The sequence below is a fragment of the Entelurus aequoreus genome, linkage group LG03 (genome assembly GCF_033978785.1).
Source record: "Entelurus aequoreus isolate RoL-2023_Sb linkage group LG03, RoL_Eaeq_v1.1, whole genome shotgun sequence".
In the NCBI taxonomy this organism is placed as follows: Eukaryota; Metazoa; Chordata; class Actinopteri; order Syngnathiformes; family Syngnathidae; genus Entelurus; species Entelurus aequoreus.
The window spans coordinates 63,680,166-63,695,539 of NC_084733.1; the positions used below are offsets into that span (position 1 = coordinate 63,680,166).

Here is a 15,374-nt window from a genome sequence, read left to right on the forward strand (position 1 = left end):
AATTTACCGGTGGACATACGTTCCCATCCTCACCTATGGTCCTGAGCTTTGGGTTGTGACCGAAAGGACAAGATCACGGGTACAAGCGGGTGGAAGGGCTCTCCCTTAGAGATAGGGTGAGTCTCTGTAATTCGGAAGGAGCTGCTCCTCCACATGGAGGGGAGCCAGATGAGGTGGCATCTGGTCAGGATTTCCCCCCTGAACGCCTCCCTGGGGAGGTGTTTAGGAGGCCACGGGGAAGACCCAGGACACGTTGGAGAGACTGTCTTCCGGCTGGCCTGGGAACGCCTCAGGATCCCCCGGGAGGAGCTGGATGAAGTAGCTGAGGAGGGTTTGGGCTTCTCTGCTTCGGCTGCTGCCTCCACGAGCCCACCCCGGATAAGCGGAAGAAGATAGATGAATGTACAAATTGAGCAGGAGGGGGAGGGGTTATTCATAACATGCAACTCCTTACTTGGCAAGGAGATTAACAATAATCCCATTGGATAATCTGTAATGAGGAACCTTTGCCCTGCTATCCCAGCATTCTTCTGTGCTAGTTTTACATCTCCGTACTGTACATGTGACTCGCTCCTGACCGTGTCTTCTGCTCTCCTGTGCGTCCCAGCTGAGCATGGTGCGCTCCATGCTGTCGCGGAGCCCCGGCGAGCGCCCCGAGGCGGCCGACATCACCGGCACCCCTCTCTTCCAGGAGCTGGAACTGCCCTGCCGGCTGGCCGTCAGGCAGCGCTCCCGCACCTACAGCGCCTCGTCCATGGGCCGCCCCGCCCGCCCGGGGTCGACCACCTGACCCCCTCAGGTGGACATCATCCCCCGCAAGAGTCACATAAGCAAGTTTCCTCACACTTTAGAACGTGTGAATATTGTTAGAACAATGTGCGCCAGCAGAGTTTCCCATGAATGGAATTTGGTTTTCTGCCAATTGAGGCCACCTTTGACGCACCCCGCCACGTTACACCTCAGGTATGACCACCACGAGGAGAGGCCTTCACTGATGATGACGCTTGACCACGTAGTCTGGTGCAGGCACAGCCCATGTGTCTGACGTGTAACACCAAAAAGCGATCCCAAGATTGATGCTGATGTCCTGGTATAAAACTTGCTCATGGAGGACAACTTTGCTTCTGCATCTCCAAGCCAGTACTTTTTCACACACTTTTTTTAATCGCAGGTGCTTCATCACTCCTTCCTCTTTCTTCTTCGGTGTACATAAGGAAGCTGTAAATAAATAGTGTAAGACAGGAGCCAATAGGAGACCATCTCTGAATGTCCAGCAGGACCTCTCCAGCACACCTTTGCATAGCAACTTCTCCTCAGCGTGTCCACGCGGCGGCCGGAAGGGCCGTTTAACACGGCACACGAGAATGTAGAGAGAGTTCAAAAACAGCAAATGTTGTTTATAAACTCTACCCTCATGCTTCATGTGATGGCACACCCTGCTGCCTCGGCATACATTTGACAATCTGTGATTCATTTTTTTTATTGCGCGAAGTTCCTTTATTTTTTTATTTTTACAATTATTATTTTTAATTCAGTCTGGTATTTGTCCTAAAGCAGTGGTCCCCAACCACCGGGCCGCGGATCGATTGATCCGCACAAGAAAAAGAAAAAAAATAAACTTTTTTTTTTTTTTAATTCAACATAAAAAACACAAGATACACTTACAATTAGTGCACCAACCCAAAAAAAACTCCCTCCCCCATTTACACTCATTCACACTCATTCGCACAAAATGGTTGTTTCTTTCTGTTATTAATATTTTTGGTTCCTACATTATATATATATATCCGTAAGCACACATGATTGTATTTTTTTATGACAAAAAATAAAAATAGAATAAAAAAATACCATCCCCCCCGGTCCGTGGGACAAATTTTCAAGCGTTGACCGGTCCGCAGTTACAAAAAGGTTGGAGACCACAGTCCTAAAATACCAAGGAGTGTCAGAGCCACGCTAAAACACAAGAAAAAGTCCAATCAAGAAGGAAAAAATGTATTTCCCACATTATTATTACTTTACTTTTGTTAAATTGTCACTCTTTCTGCACATTTTTGACTGTATTCCCATATGACTTTTATTGTTGTGATATTTCAACTTCATCAAAAGAAAACAGCTGTTTTCTAACAATATTACAAATGCAGCCATCCAAAAACAGCAGCTTTTTTTCTCATAATTATACTGTATTTTTTCTAAATTACAGATTTAATTATTGAAAAAAAAAAGATTTTCTTGGGTTGTAAAATTCCAAATGTTTTATTGTAATATCACCTTACTGCAGTGATATAACTCCTCATTTACCTGAAATAAAACTTTTTTTTTTTTTACATAATCCTCCAAATATAACTTAAATGTTAGTATAAAACATTAGCATCCTAACATTAGCATACTAACAGGGGAACAGCTAGCTTACTTCTAAGATGGCGCAAAGTAACCAAATACATGATTATAAGGTTAAAAAGTACAAAACCATCTGAAATGATAGCATAAGATGTTAGCATGCTAACATTAGCATGGCAACGGGGGAACAGCTAGCATACTTATAAAATACAGCCAAGTAATGAAATCTGTGATGATTACATTAAAACGTATAAAACGATCTTAGATGCTAACATAAAATGTTAGCGTGCTAAAATTAGCATACTAACAGTGGAACGGCTAGCGAACTTCTAAGACAGCGCAAAGTAACTGATTTCATGATTATAATGTTAAAAAGTACGAAACTAGCTGAAATTATAGCATAAAATGTTAGCATGGTAACAGCTAGCATACTTCTAAAATATAACTTAAGTAGTGAAATCTGTGATGATTAGTTTAAAATGTATAAAACTATCTTGGATGCTAACATTAGCATACTAACAGTGGAACATCTAGCCTACTTCTAAGATGGCGCCAAGTAACAGAATCCTTATTAGGTTAAAAAGTGTAAAATTAGCTGGAATGCTAGCATAAAAGTTAGCATGCTAACATTTGCATACTAACAGTGGAACAGCTTGCATACTTTCAACATGGCAACAAGTTATTAGAATGACATTGCTGTGCTACTTCTTTCCCAAACTGTTTTTTTCTCGCTAAATTCCAAATTTATTTTATAAAAAAAAAAAAGTGTCCTCAATTCTGATATTATTGCGGTCATCGAACACAGTTGTGTTACTTTTTATTCTGGTTCTCATTACACTTGAAGCGTGATAAGCCCCGCCCCATCCGGCCGTCAGCCCCTCCCCCCGACTGTAAAGCCTTGAGGTCTGCATTTTAGTAGACAAGGTGAGGCGTGGACCTGATGTTGGTCATGTGATCCAAACGCTGAGAGTCACATGACCCCTCAATAATTGTCATTTTCTAAAGAGCCTTTTTTTTTCTTTTTTCATTCCCGCTATGGGCGGGGTTAAGAAGTGAGCTTTTGTTGTTCCCAGGGAGGTTGTGTAAAGCAAAGTGACTTCCAGTCGCACAAGGTTGTGTACAATCACGCCACAAGTCAGTCGTTTTCCCACTGCCTTTCTCTTTAGCGTAAAAACACGATCTGACGGGAGGTTCCATTCTGCTCCGTTAAATGTTCTCTCTCCCTCGTCCCGTTCCTGTCCATACTGAATTGTACATATGTTCATTTGTTTTATTTATGCCGCTGATCAATCCGTTTTAGGTTGCCGTTTAACAAGAACGTGCTACGGAGCGCGTTGGAATTTTGACTTCTTACAAGTCTGACTTTAATAAAACAGTTGGAAACTCGTGGTTTGCCCAAATTGTGTCTTCCTTCATGTGCACACATGCTTCAAGGAAAAAAAGAACTAAAGGGGTTTGAACCACAGTTTTTCATGTTTGTCATAACCTTTTTTGCATGTAAAACCTGGTGTTTATGGCATACTTGCCAACCCTCCCAATTTTCCCGGGAGACTCCCGAATTTCAGTGCCCCCCCGAAAATCTCCCGGGGCAACTATTCTCCCGAAATTCTCCCGATTTCCACCCGGACAACAATATTGGGGGCGTGCCTTAAAGACACTGCCTTTAACGTCCTCTCACCTGAAACCTTTACCCCTTAACAGCCGCATGCTGTCCAGGCGTTCGCTTTTCCTCCATATAAACATTGTACCGTTGGACGGGTTTAACGATGGACTTTACACGAAGATGTCAAGAAACGCTGACACGTTGTATGATCTTTTAACTGGTTTAATGATAACGCAAGGCATACTTGGTCAACAGCCATACAGGTCACACTGAGGGTAGCCGTATAAACAACTTTAATACTGTTACTAATATGAGCCACACTGTGAACCCACTCCAAACAAGAATGACAAACACATTTCGGGAGAACATCCGCACCGTAACACAACATAAACACAACTGAACAAATACCCAGAATCCCTTGCAGCACTAACTCTTCCGGGACGCTACAATAACATCAACGGCTTTTGGAGCTCAGTGCACAACTGCACACACAACAAGAAGGAGACGAAGCAGAAGAACGAAGAAGAGACATGGGGACGACGAGTAAGAAGAAGAAACCCCCCCTTTTGTACAAAAGTGAACCAGTTTTCAATAGGATAGACTTTTATTGATCCCACTATGGGGAAATTATGTTGCAGTGCAGGTTTTTACATGCACTGGCGGAAGTAAAAGGTAATGGAAAAACATTGTAATTAATACTACATATTGTTCACTAATATGTATAGATAAAAGACCAAACATTTTTAGTAAGGAAAACTTTATTGTATTTTTTGATACATTTAGGGGCCCATAGCGACTGCCTGCATGCTTGCCTGAAGGTAAAAGCATTAATATTAAATACAGAGCTTTTGTCAAAGTCATTGTTAAATTGTTTTACTACCTACCCAGGTCCAATATTCAAAGTTCAGATGTCCAGGCTACAGCAGTTGGAAGGCCAAGCTAAGGCTAGCAGAGGCCCAGCCTTAGTCAGTCTGAGGCTAAGATAGATCCAGGCTGTGGCAGATGGAAGGCCAAGATGAAGCTAGCAGACCCAGTCTGTAGGCAGTGAGAGGCCAAGCTGGGGCTAGGTTAGAGCCAGGCTGTGGCAGATGGAGGGCCAAGATGCAGCTAGCAGACCCAGACTGTAGGTAGTGGAAGGCCAAGCTGAGACTAGGATAGATCCAGGCTGTGGCAGATGGAAGGCCAAGATGAAGCTAGCAGATCCAGGCTGTGGCAGATGGAAGGCCAGGATGAAGCTAGCAGATCCGGTCTGCAGCTAGCAGATCCTGTCTGTAGGCAGTGGAAGGCCAAGATGAAGTTAGCAGACCCAGTCTGTAGGCAATGGAAGGCCAAGCTGGAGCCAGGATAGATCCGGGCTGTGGCAGGTGGAAGGCCAAAATTTCAGCTAGCAAAACATCTCCTGGCTTCAGCAGGTCAAAGGCCTCCAGATTTCCAAATCCAACAAAAGCAGTCAGAAATGCCACTTTTTGGAAGTAAGCCTTCATTCATCAATTGTTACGCTTAAAACTAGTACAATTTACTTAAATTGGCTAAAAAATAAATTAAAACAGATAGAAATTCAGACCACTTTGACAAGCAGACAAACAAAAGACAGTGCTGTCGGCCATCTTGGATTCCACACAGAGTGTTGATCAATTAAGTTGCTGGCACGGCCGCTCTACCAACCGAGCTATACCGCCCCACAGATCACTGCACTGTTGGTTTGTCTGAGAAGATGTTTGGTCTCTCATCTGAGTAGTCTTCATCAGTTCATGATCATAGACTGGGATTGGTCACATCTAGTCTTAGACGTAGATTGGTCACATCTAGTCTTAAACTAGTGGTTAGAGTGTCCGCCCTGAGATCGGTAGGTTGGAGTTCAAATCCCAGCCGAGTCATACCAAAGACTATAAAAATGGGACCCATAACCTCCCTGCTTGGCACTCAGCAACAAAGGGTTGGAGTTGGGGGTTAAATCACCAAAATGATTCCCGGGCGTGGCGCCGCTGCTGCCCACTGCTCCCCAAGGGGATGGGACAAATGCAGAGGACAAATTTCACCACATCTAGTGTGTGTGTGACAATCATTGGTACTTTAATCTTTAATCTTAATAACTTAGATTGGTCACATCTAGCCTTAAACTTAGATTGGTCACATCTAGTCTTAGACTTGGATTGGTCACATCTAGTCTTTGACTTGGATTGGTCACATCTAGTCTTTGACTTAGATTAGTTACATCTAGTCTTAGACGTAGATTGGTCACATCTAGTCTTAGACTTGCATTGGTCACATCTAGTCTTCGACTTAGATTGGTCGTATCTAGTCTTAGACTTAGATTGGTTACATCTAGTCTTAGACGTAGATTGGTCACATCTAGTCTTAGACGTAGATTGGTCACATCTAGTCTTAGACGTAGATTAGTCACATCTAGTCTTAGACGTAGATTGGTCACATCTAGTCTTGGACTTGGATTGGTCACATCTAGTCTTAGACTTGGATTGGTCACATCTAGTCTTTGACTTAGATTGGTCACATCTAGTCTTGGACGTAGATTGGTCACATCTAGTCTTGGACGTAGATTGGTCACATCTAGTCTTAGACGTAGATTGGTCACATCTGGTCTTAGACGTAGATTGGTCACATCTGGTCTTAGACGTAGATTGGTCACATCTAGTCTTAGACTTGGATTGGTCACATCTAGTCTTCGACTTGGATTGGTCACATCTAGTCTTGGACGTAGATTGGTCACATCTAGACTTGGACGTAGATTGGTCACATCTAGTCTTAGACTTGGATTGGTCACATTTAGTCTTAGACTTGGATTGGTCACATCTAGTCTTTGACTTAGATTGGTCACATCTAGTCTTGGACGTAGATTGGTCACATCTAGTCTTGGACGTAGATTGGTCACATCTAGTCTTAGACGTAGATTGGTCACATCTGGTCTTAGACGTAGATTGGTCACATCTGGTCTTAGACGTAGATTGGTCACATCTAGTCTTAGACTTGGATTGGTCACATCTAGTCTTCGACTTGGATTGGTCACATCTAGTCTTGGACGTAGATTCGTCACATCTAGACTTGGACGTAGATTGGTCACATCTAGTCTTAGACTTGGATTGGTCACATTTAGTCTTAGACGTAAATTGGTCACATCTAGTCTTAGACGTAAATTGGTCACATCTAGTCTTAGACGTAGATTGGTCACATCTAGTCTTAGACGTAGATTGGTCACATCTAGTCTTAGACGTAGATTGGTCACATCTAGTCTTAGACATAGATTGGTCACATCTAGTCTTAAACTTGGATTGGTCACATCTAGTCTTAGACTTGGATTGGTCACATCTAGTCTTAGACTTAGATTGGTCACATCTAGTCTAGTAGCTGGTGCCGACACCCCAACTAATTATACTCCAACACAAGGAGGCATGCAAAAGAGCAATCCTTCTGTCAATGCCAATTACCTTCTTTTTTGCGAGCTAACAGGAAGTTAACACACTCTTATTATGCGCTAGCAGAAAGATCATCTATTTTAAGGCCGCCAATAGGAAGCTATCATACTCTTCTGAAGCCAAAAACTTTTCTTGGTAGCTTACTCAAAGCTAACATCCTTTTCTAGTAGGTCACACAAACATAATATCTTTTTTGGATTACCAGGACGCTAACATACTTTTCTAACTTGGCTGTTATAGAAGTGATAAAGGTTGGGTTTTCTCTATACTGTGGTAATGCAAACTCGCTGGGCTTGTGGTGGCGGATCTCCGCTCACTTGCTCAGTGATTACTTTTGCGAACGCTTGTATTTGATAATGACATAAATGCATGAGACAAGATACATCTCTCTTTCACTTTTAATCAGCATCAGCATCGCAGTCTCGGAAGACCATTGATTTCCTGTGCCTCGGAGTCAGGTCTTGTCGCAGTGTCTCCTGTGGCTGTGTAGGCCAATTCCTGAGAGACATTCCTGGCCGCAGATGTCACATATCCAGACCGGTCCCATAGATGTTGCCGGTGTCGCAGAGCCCTGTTTCTTTCTCTTTGCCCTCTTAGCCTCATGGTGTTGGTCCAGGGTGGTTTCTGACTTGAGCAGCCCGCTGCGGAGTGCCTGCTGCCACTGAAGGCGGTCCTGGGCTGCATCTTCCCAGCTGTCGGGGCTGATGTCAAAAGACTTGAGGTCTTGTTTGCAGACGTCCTTGTAACGCAGTTGGGGACGGCCAATCTGCCTCTTGCCAGTTGTGAGTTCAGCATAGAGGATGTCCTTTGGGATTCGCCCATCGTCCATCCGCCGGACATGGCCCAGCCAGCGGAGACGTCGCTGCCTCAGTGGGGAGCACATGCTGGGAAGCTGTGCTCTTTCCAGGACTGATTGGTTTGTGATCCTGTCCCTCCAGGTGATGCCCAGTAGACGCCTAAGACAGCGAAGATGGAAGATGTTTAGCCGCCGCTCTTGGTGGGAGTACAGGGTCCAGGTTTCACTACCGTACAGTAGAGTGCTGGTGACACAGGCTCTGTACACCTGCACCTTAGTGTGGATAGTGAGCTTGCGGTTTTCCCATACTCTCGCTGTAAGCTTCCCAAAAGTTGAGGCAGCTTTTCCGATGCGGCCACTGAGTTCGGCATCGAGTGACAGGTTGTCGGTGATGGTGGAACCGAGGTAGGTGAAGGTGTTTACGACTTCCAGGGTGTAGTTGTTGATGGTGATAGAGGGGTGTGGTTCAGTTCCCTGTCCCATCGTCTTGGTTTTGCTCAGACTGATGGTCAGGCTGAAGTCCTGACAGGCTTTGGTGAACTGGTCCATTAGGGTTTGCAGGTGCTCCTGGGAGTGTGCTACCACTGCTGCGTCGTCAGCAAACAGCATGTCCCGGATGACGAGTGGCCTGACCTTTGTTTTGGCTTTCAGACGGGCATGGTTGAACAGTTTACCGTCTGTCCTTGTGTGAAGGTAGACTCCTTCAGTTGCTGTACCAAATGCTTGGGGCAGGAGGAGGGAAAAGAAGATCCCAAACAGGGTGGGCGCCAGCACACATCCCTGCTTGACACCACAGCAGATTTTGAAGGGGTCTGATGTGGACCCATCGAACTGGATGGTGCCATACATGTCGGTGTGGAAGGACTGGAGGATGCAAAGGAGTTTGGGGGGACAGCCTATTCATTCAACCAGCTGAAAGAGGCCACTCCTGCTCACAAGGTCGAAAGCTTTCGTAAGGTCAATAAATGCCATGTAGAGTGGTTTTCTCTGCTCTCTACACTTCTCCTGCAGCTGTCTCAGAGAGAAAATCATGTCAGTAGTAGACCTTCCTGCTCTGAACCCTGCCTGAGATTCTGGGTATATTTTCTCAGCGAGAACCTGGATTCTATTCAATGCAACTCTGGCAAAGAGTTTGCCGGTAGTGCTGAGTAGAGAGATACCACGGTGGTTGTTACAATCACTCCTGTCTCCCTTATTCTTGTACAGGGTTATGATGGTAGCATCCCTCATGTCCTGTGGGACAGCACCTTCACTCCAGCAGAGACAGAGGAGCTTGTGAAGTTGGTCGAGGAGAGCAGGCTTTCCACACTTGAGAATTTCAGCTGCGATTCCGTCACTGCCAGGTGATTTACTGCATGCTAGGCTGTCAATCGCTTTGCTTAGCTCCTCAGTTGTTGGTTCCATGTCCAGTTCTTCCATTACAGGTTGACACTCAACATGGCGGAGGGCTGCATTTTATACTGTACCTGCTGCTAATCTGGACTGGGTTTCGCAAGTTGTTTCTTATTGTTTATTTGCTTTTCTGCACCAGGTTTGCCCATCAGTGGGAGCACGGTAACATTTTTAAGTACCTGCAGCATCATACACTTGTGTGTGTAAATGTGTTTTCATGAGGTTTTCTGCAGCATCATACACTTGTGTGTAAATGTGTTTTCATTAGGTTTCCTGCAGCATCATACACTTGTGTGTAAATGTGTTTTCATGAGGTTTTCAAAAATAAAGCTCTCTTGAGGAAAGTGTACCCCTGGGAAAATGTATTCATAATTTATAATATGTATATTCAAGTTCATAGATTTGATATTTATATTCAAGTTGAAAACAGCCCTGTGAGGAATTTATAGTAAAGTTCATAAAAAGTTAATAGAATTAAAATTGATGGAGAATGTCAGACTATTTCATTCAGAAAGACTGTAGGTTAGCTAGCTCATTTAAAATATCCAAAAAAAAATTTCGACCCTGCCTCTTAAAAGAATCAGAATCGAGAATCGCCAGGAATCGGAATCGAAACAAAGAATCGGAATCGGAATCGTTCGAATTCAAACGATACCCAACCCTAGCCAGGAGTTATGATCTGAGCCAACTCTTGCGTTAAAGTCACCAAGCAAGTAGAGCTGATCTTGTTTGGGGATGTTTCTCACAGTCGCCTCAAGCTCATCATAGAATTTGTCCTTTATTTCGTGGGAGGAGCTAAGTGTTGGTGCATACACACTCACCAGGTGGACAGGTCCCATGGTGGTGTTAAGGCAGAGGGTTAAAATTCTCTCTGATCCACCTGTAAGTAGTACTATTGCTCCTAGTAGAGTGTTCTTGATTGCAAAGCCAACTCCGTATTCTCTGGTTTCACCCGGAGGCTTCCCCTGCCAGAAGAAGGTGTAATCTCTTTCTCTCAATGAGCCTGATGAGAGGAGTCGGGTTTCCTGAAGGGTAGAGATGTCTATTCGTCGCTTCAGGAGTTTGTTGTTAATGACTGCAGTCTTGCGGGCGTCGCTTATATCGAGCAGGTTGTCAGTTAGTCCGGGGGTCATGGTTCTGACGTTCCAGCATCCCAGACGTAGTGCTGCAGTCTTTGTTTTATTTGTTTTGCTTGGTGCAAGGTTTACAGCCCACTTGTCATGAAGAGTCCCTTAGCTTCATGCACCCAATGAAGCAGACAGGCTGTGGCGGAACAGCACCTAATTGGCTGGGGGCTGCCCAGCTTGAGGCGGGCGGTAGCTGTCCAGTAAGATGAAACATCTCTCCCACCGACGGAGGTAGCCCCTGGCGTCCATCCCTACGCCAAACGAGAAAGGGCTTATAACCGGTAACTGCTGACCTCCCGTGTTGTGCCTTCACTGCACAGTGAAACTGGAGTTTCCTCTCCAGGGCACAAGAGGCCTGGGCAAGGTTGCTGACAACGTCAGCAACCTTGGAAAACCAATACATTTGGCGTCAGTTCGGCTGCAGGACATGCCAGAACAGTGCTTCACACACTGAACTACCTAACGGAGTCCAGGCCGGGTTTTCTGTTGGGGTTTGCTCCCTTAGCCTTTTCCATTCCAGAGAATACCCACAAGGCAGTGGAAGGGGTGGGGGTGGGGGGTTCTATTTAACCCATAGATGGGTTAAATAGGGTCACTTTTAATATCTACTTGCTAAATACAGCAACAAACAAAAGTTGCTAAACAATTCTGAGTTATGCCACACCTACAGTTACGCCACACTGCCATTGCAATTTGTGTACGAGCATAGACGGACCGGAAGTGCTTAATCCTAAATTGTGACAAATTTCTGCCTCTAAGTAAATATATGAAAAACAGGGACTTTTTTTTTTAAACAGAAGCTGTTCTTCTTTGCCACAAAGTTAGAGAATTGGACCTAACTGGGGCGGTATAGCTCAGTTGGTAGAGTAGCCGTGCCAGCAACTTGAGGGTTCCAGGTTCGATCCCTGCTTCTGCCAACCTAGTCACTGTTGTTGTGTCTTTGGGCAAGATACTTTACCCACCTTTCCCAGTGCCACCCTCACTGGTTTAAAATGTAACTTAGATATTGGGTTTCACAATGTAAAGCGCTTTGAGTCACTAGAGAAAAGCGCTATATAAATATAATTCACTTCACTTCATACTAACAGGATGCTAGCACGTGAACACAAAGTTAACATATTATGTTAGCTAACTTACAGCTAGCAAACAGTTGATATCCCAGATCTATTTCCCTTCTGCTTTTATCTCCTTTGATAAATTAACCTTAGAACTTTAATAGTAAGGTTTGTAGTTCACGTTAACGTAAGCTAATGTCATCAAGCTAACTATTAGTCGTCTGTGTCTTCCAGGCCAAATTCCATCCTTCGCCTGCGCTTCAATCACTTTGCCACAGAGTGCAGCTGGGACCACCTCTACGTCTATGACGGAGACTCCATATATGCCCCGCTGCTGGCTGCCCTCCGGTACTTCCTCCATTGGTGTGCGTCATTTAAAAACAACATGCTAACAGTAAGTTTTTGTCGCAGCGGTCTGATCATTGCTGAGAGCTACGGGAACGAAACGGTACCCGAAGTGGTGTCGCAGTCCGGATACGCTTTGCTGCACTTTTTTACCGACGCCGCCTACAACCTGACTGGATTCAACATCTCATACAGGTATTCCAGTCATACCAAAGACTATAAAAATGGGACCCATAACCTCCCTGCTTGGGACTCAGCAACAAAGGGTTGGAGTTGGGGGTTAAATCACCAAAATGATTCCCGGGCGCGGCGCCGCTGCTGCCCACTGCTCCCCAAGGGGATGGGACAAATGCAGAGGACAAATTTCACCACATCTAGTGTGTGTGTGACAATCATTGGTACTTTAATCTTTAATTTAATCATGCTATGAACATTAGAGATGCTAGTTTTCTCTGGGCTGAGTCGTGAGCAAAGATTGTGAGTTAGTTAAGTTGGATCCGCCCAAAACATCCTTTCTTACTCGCTAGCGTTAGCTCTCAATAGCTAGAGACGGACATACGTTTGTTTTCCAACCATTAGAACGGAGAACGTGAGTGTGAAGGAAGAAGCAGTTGGAGTGTAGTCTGCACCATACTGAAGCAGAATGAGTAAATACCACTAGCCAAGGGCATTAAAATAATATTTCAATGGCGGACATGTATGTATGAAAATATCAAGATGTTTCAGCTCAAAGGAGATACCATAGAAATCCGCTCTCCAAGGGAAACACTGTACATTATTATTTACATTAACTATTAAAAGGTTCCTATCCTGGCATATAGTCATGAGCTTTGGGTTGTGACCGAAAGGACAACATCCTCGGTAAGTGGCTGGAGAGAGGGAAGTTTGGGCTTTTCTGCTTAGTCTGCTGCCCCCGCGACCCCACATCTGGCCGTTAGCATGGCAAGCTAACGGATATTCACCGTACGTGCTCCCGTTGTATCCACAGTGCGGTTCACAGGAATATCAAAAGTTAGTGGAACCTTGTACGCGTGTCTCTTAGTAGGAGCCATTTTGTGGTCTTTACAGAAACACACAAATGAAATTAAACGTAATATCCGCGCACTTCTTCTTCTACGGGGGCGGGTGCTCACCTTGGCGGTTGCTTACAGAGAAGAAGAAGCGCTTCCTCTTCTATGGGGGCGGTTGCTTACCGTAGAAGAAGAAGCGCTTCCTCTTCTACGGGGAAAAAAGATGGCGGCTGTTTACCGTAGTTGCGAGACCTAAACTTTATGAAAATAAATATTAATATTAATCCATATATAAAGCGCACCGGGTTATTAGCCGCACTGTCAGCTTTTGAGAAAATTTGTGGTTTTTAGGTGCGGCTTATGGTGCGGAAAATACGGTAACTATTAAAAGGTTCCTATCCTGGCATATAGTCATGAGCTTTGGGTTGTGACCGAAAGGACAACATCCTCGGTAAGTGGCTGGAGAGAGGGAAGTTTGGACTTGTCTGCTTAGTCTGCTGCCCCCGCGACCCCACATCGAATAAGCGAAAGAAGATGGATGGATTCTATGGTAGTTGTTGGTAATACGTTCCATTGTGTTGTTTTTTGTTTCTTCTAAAAATGTGTTTTTTGTTTTTAGAAGGCATTTGACATGGTAAAATTGTGATGCTTTGCGGGCTAAGCACTAATTGAATAGGATTATGTCCATGGGAGACCTTAACTTGAGATACGAGTGTTTTGAGTTACGAGCTAATTGAGCTTGTATACTTGTACTAGGGTTGTCACAATACTGACATCCATACACATACTCAAATATTCAATACTTGTCAATACCGTTTTCCATATGATAGAGATGAAAACAATTCAATAGATTAATTTTGTTAACAAGAAATAAGGCAAAAAAACGATGTAACAATTAACACGACAAAAGGTTCAATAATGAAAAAGAGTTCAAAATAAACTAAGAAAAAGTGTGAAAAGAAAAGGGAATTTGTGATGATAAGTTTCAGATTATCAAAGATATGGCAAACATTTGAACAATATTGTTTTATTATAATCAGTCCAACAAAATAACACATCATCCATTTCCAATTTCAGCCCAGCAACACTCTGAATAGCAATGAACACCAATTGATCCAAGGGAGCCAAACAAAAATGAATGTATCAATATGAATAAGAATTCCAACATAACAGTGATTAAAAACATGAAAAAAACAAAAAATCAAATGATCCCTAGTGTGTGAATGTTGTCTGTCTATCTGTGTTGGCCCTGTGATGAGGTGGCGACTTGTCCAGGGTGTACCCCGCCTTCCGCCCGAATGCAGCTGGGATAGGCTCCAGCACCCCCCGCAATCCCGAACGGGACAAGCGGTAGAAAATGTATGGATGGATGGATGTTATAATCATAATTGACATTGTCATCACAGCCACTACAATATTTGAAGGTTTCATGGTGACTTTTTTTCTGTTCTTTAAGAGAAAATAACACTTTTCAGATACCATTATTTATGTGAGTTCATGTAAAAATTGGCATTTTTGTATCTTTTCTTTAACGTGACGTCAGCTCTTAACGGCTAACTTCGGCTAATTGCTAACATACACTGGCAACACCACCACCAATCAACTTGAAAGGAAAAGTTTTGCTAACCTGTGTAACGGGGAGCGAGAGGAAAGCCAAAAGGAAGAAACAAAAACCGCGCCTTTCTATGAAAGCATCTCAAAGGTGTGTTTGTTGGCTTTCTCTTCAACCAGTCACGGAGCATCCATTGTGTCGCACCCTGGACATATATTTGTTTGGACTACAAACTCTAGAGAAATAAAAATGGCGGATTCACACATGCATCATCCGAGGAACATTTACCATGTGACAAGATAGACGTCATAAGATGGGGCGAATTTGAGCAAACATGGGGAACCGACTCTAGCACTTGGCGGGTAAACAAGCGTGTGTTTTTTGTGTGGATTGGTTCTATGTAATGCTGCAGTAGTCTATGCCAGGGGTTCTTAACCATAGGGCAGGGGCCGCCAAAACATCTGTTTCTCAGCTGTGGTCTGTTGTAATACACTTTTACACCATTTGTGGCAGTACAGTGCAAATGTTTTGCCACTTGCTAAGATTTAAAACTGTATTTCTAGAAATGTCCCTAGTTTTAAGAGCTATTTATTGACTTTACATCATCATCTCAATTTTAACATAAATAATTGTATTATATTCTAGTTCAAACATATTCAAATTGAGAAAATAACTATTCAAATAAGATATTTAGCTTTTCCCCCCACTTCTTGTTTAAAGATTCTG

At 43.9% G+C, this 15,374-nt stretch overlaps 1 protein-coding gene and 1 pseudogene across 1 annotated transcript in view; both read left to right on the top strand.

The window, feature by feature from the left end:
* LOC133646713 (eukaryotic translation initiation factor 2-alpha kinase 3-like) overlaps nucleotides 1-2,320 on the top strand; it is an 82,437-nt gene extending 80,117 nt beyond the window's left edge. The window contains exon 18 of the mRNA XM_062042409.1: nucleotides 608-2,320. Coding sequence (XP_061898393.1) covers nucleotides 608-790 — 183 coding nt within the window. The 3' untranslated portion in view covers nucleotides 791-2,320. The remainder of the gene's footprint in view (nucleotides 1-607) is intronic.
* LOC133645940 (attractin-like) overlaps nucleotides 901-15,374 on the top strand; it is a 62,973-nt pseudogene continuing 48,499 nt past the window's right edge.